General features: G+C 36.5%; 1 protein-coding gene across 1 annotated transcript in view; it reads left to right on the top strand.

Moving 5' to 3' along the window:
- The window catches only part of LOC106867967 (potassium voltage-gated channel subfamily KQT member 1), a 255,118-nt gene that overhangs the window by 247,533 nt on the left and 3,603 nt on the right, over positions 1-3,982 (top strand). The window contains exons 13-15 of the mRNA XM_014913048.2: positions 191-266; positions 2,732-2,826; positions 2,947-3,037. Coding sequence (XP_014768534.1) covers positions 191-266; positions 2,732-2,826; positions 2,947-3,037 — 262 coding nt within the window. The remainder of the gene's footprint in view (positions 1-190; positions 267-2,731; positions 2,827-2,946; positions 3,038-3,982) is intronic.

Here is a 3,982-nt window from a genome sequence, read left to right as displayed (position 1 = left end):
TATATATATATATATATATATATATACACACACACACACATACAAATGTAGATAGATATACATATATACTTACACACACACACACACACACACATACACACACAATTTTATTTCAACTCTACTTTCGTTTGATGCACCGTTATTTTACTCTTAAATGTATTTCTGATATGTTCTCTCTTTGTGATAAAAGGTTAACCAGTGAACACAAAACAATGATTAGAATTATTCGAAAGATCAAATTTTTTGTAGCAAGACGGAAGTTTCAAGTAAGTATGACAGTATTTTCAACAAGAATCTGTCTTAATTTTTTAATTTTTTATTCTCTCATTCTTTTGTCAAAGTTTTAAAAATAAACATATTTATAAAGATGCTTTTATTAAATTTTATTCATCCTAGAAATTTTCTTGCAAATTCTGTTACTTTTATGATGGAAGTTTACAATTGTTTGAATCAAGATTCAAGCAATTGCTGGCATTTACATTGTTACCTCCAGCATCAAACTTTTACTTTCCTACAGCTACTGTGATAATATAGATGTTATTTGTCCTCAATTCAGCCTTTATGAAGCAGACCTATGATCATAGATGTTCTAAGCATGACCATTTCATCCCATCCCATCTATTCTTTTTCAATTATTGTGTGCTTTTGGTTACATCATGTTCTCTATTGTTTGTTTTTCTTAAGATATTTGAGTGCCACATAAGGAAAAGCTAGAGGTTATGCCTTGCATGTCTAACCACCATGTCAAGGTCCTCCAATGTTTGTTCCTGCTGTTGCTGATAATGATGGCAATAGTGGTGGCGGCAGTGGCTGCAGCAACGACAATGACGATGATCATAATGATCATGATGATCATGATAGTAATTTTATTGTTTAGCGTTAGGTCATAACAGGAGTTAAACTCTGGCTGTCCATGTGAATTTTTATGTGCTGGTGACCAAATCTTTCCTTATGGAGAGTCTGTGGAAGACTTAGAGAGAAAATTCAGACATGGGTCGGTGGTGCTCCAGCGTGGCTGCAATCAAATGACTGAGACAAATAAAAGAAGAAAAGAATATATAATTTCTGTTTCATTTAATGCCCACTTTTCCATGATTGCATGGGTTGAACAGAGTTTATTGAGGTCGATTTTCCATGGCCTGGATGCTCTTCCAGTTGCCAAACCTCACTTGTTTTAAGCAAGATAATATTTCTCCACGGCCAGACATGTTTTTGCAGTATATATTAGAAATGAATGACACTGCTTGTATCACAGTGACACTCATTTACTACTATCACATAATGTCAAGGACAAGCAATCACAAACACACTCACAGAGAAACACATATACACGTACAACAGGCTTCTTTCAGTTTCCATCAACTAGTGTATTGAATGAATTTGAGAGCAAATGCTATGTATCTCAGTTCAGAAGGGTAAAAGTCATCATCATCATCGTCGTCATTGTCACCACCACCTCCACCACCACCACCACTACCACCACCATTACCACCACTGCCGCCACTGCCACCACCTCCACCACTACCACCACCACCACTACTACCACTACTACTACTACTACCACCACCACTACTACCACCTCCACCATTACTACCACCACCGCCGCCACCACCACCTCCACCACTATCATCACCACCACTACCACCACTGCCACCGCTACACCACCACCACCTGAGACATGGCACACATCGAGTCAGTAGTCCTGCTCCTCCCAAACACGCTGCAGCATATCTTGGGTAACAGTCTCCAGTGTGGTAGTGATTCTCTGCTTGAGTTCTAGCTTTGCAGGAAGAGTAGAAACATAGACCAGGCCCTTCACATAGCCCCATGTTTGCGCTTTCGCTTGTCATCTGCCGTTATGGCCTCAACAAGCTGCAGCTTCTAGGGTTTCATTAGCAAGCGTTTCTTCAGGATGCACCAAACTGTCGTTGGAGGAATCTGGGTTTCCAGACTTGTTCTTCTTATGGACTTCTTGGGGCTTCGCAAGAATTTTTGGCTAGCCCATTCGGTCTCTTCCGATGTTAGTGGTCGTCCAGATCCTTTTGCCCTACACAAACAGCCTTCCTCTTTGAATTTTTTGTGTCATGTCCAAATCTGCATTGCTGTTGGTGACTTTTTAGAGAACTCTCTCACAAATGCATGCTGCACAGTCTTGTTTGACTGTGTTTGAGCATACTCCAACACACAAAACGCCTTTTCTCTTCTAGTGAATGCCATTTCTATACCTGAAAAGATAAACATATCAAACATTAAACATAAAATGTTGACCTGTTTCTACACATGCTGTTATAATTTTAAGTCATTTGAACAAGAACTGGCAAAATTATAAGATTGGGAAATGATATCAAATTTTTTGAAACACCCTGTATATCTACTATGTATATATAGTAGTCATCTACGTATTATATATTATATATATATATATATACATTCAAGCATACATACATACATACATACATACATACAGGCTTGATGATTGCTAATGCATGAAACTCTCAGGCTTTGAGTTACTCTGTTGCTTCTGCCAAATATTGATAAATATATATCACAAATCCATATATACATCACATGTATGTGTGTGTGTGTGTGTGTGTGCATGTATTGTTCAAACATATGTAGACACATACATGTACAGAGACATAATAGATATGTAAAATATAAGTATGTTATAACCTGTGTTTGTAAGTGCGGGCATATCTTACAATCTAAATGTTTCCTTTATCTATTACAGCAAGCTCGGAAGCCATATGATGTACGTGATGTTATTGAACAATATTCTCAGGGGCATCTTAACATGATGGTTAGAATTAAAGAACTCCAAAGACGGTAAATATTCCGGGAGACATCTTATTAGATATATATGTATATATAGTATTAGAACTGAAATGAATTCTAAATTACTTCAATACAACATTCTGTAATTAATTTTGAAATATTTCCTTTCAGACTGGATACGACTTTGGGGAAGCCAACATACTTTGGTACACATAGAGAGAAAATGACTCTCTGTGCAAAAGTCAATATTATAGAAAACCAAGTAAGTTTTCACTGTAATTTTTGTTAATAACTATAAATTCGTTTTAGTGTCGACCTGTGTAAGCATATTTTCTCTCAAGTACATTTTGATTCATTGCTTGATATTTGTATACCATGTTATGGTTTAACACTTTTGCCACCATATTTCTGCTGAGATACATATCTTTGCTTCAAATTTAAAAATGAAGAATTTTTTTTAAAAATTACTTGGTCATTTTTAAGATGGTGTTTGGGATATAAATTAACATGAAATTTTGCTGGATATTTTTAGTTTAGAGAACTTTAAAACTGGAAGATTTTATTATAAAATCTGGGGCAGTCTCAGGTGGTTTAGTATCAAATGGATTTAGGTTTAGTTTTAAAAGAGAACTATAGAGACTGCAAAGTTAATTTGCTAGACTGTTTATTGAATGAAAAATCCTCTGTCCAAACTCCAATGATGTTACTATCTCTGATGATGATGATGATGCAGCTAGGTACAGGCATGGCTATATGGTTAAAAGTATGCTTTTCAACCATATGGTTTCAGGTTCAGTCCCTCTGCTTGGCACTCTGGGCAATTATCTTCTATTACAGCCCCATGCCGACCAAAGCCTTGTAAGTAGATTTGATTAGCAGAAAACTGTGTTGTGTGTGTGTGTATAAATATATATATATATATATATATATACACTTGCTGGGGTACCCGGTAATTCCCGGGGGTAAAGATGTTCTATTGAAACACCTTATTAGTCTGATATAAGAAAGCAATTTCATTATAACTGCCGTAAAAGGTGTATTTTCTGTCACAAAAACATGCAAAAACTGTCAGCTGGAGGAGGGAGAGATTGTTGGAGGTTGGTGAAAAAGATTGTCAGAGGTTGGTGAGAAAGGTTGTCAGTTTGGCAAGAGAGGTTGTCGGAAGTTGTCTAGAGAGGTTGTTGGAGGTTGTCGAGAGAGATTTTCA

This window comes from Octopus bimaculoides, chromosome 2 (genome assembly GCF_001194135.2).
Source record: "Octopus bimaculoides isolate UCB-OBI-ISO-001 chromosome 2, ASM119413v2, whole genome shotgun sequence".
In the NCBI taxonomy this organism is placed as follows: domain Eukaryota; kingdom Metazoa; phylum Mollusca; class Cephalopoda; order Octopoda; family Octopodidae; genus Octopus; species Octopus bimaculoides.
The sequence above is the reverse complement of the archived record's forward strand: the minus strand, read 5'-3'. Positions and strand labels throughout refer to the sequence as shown.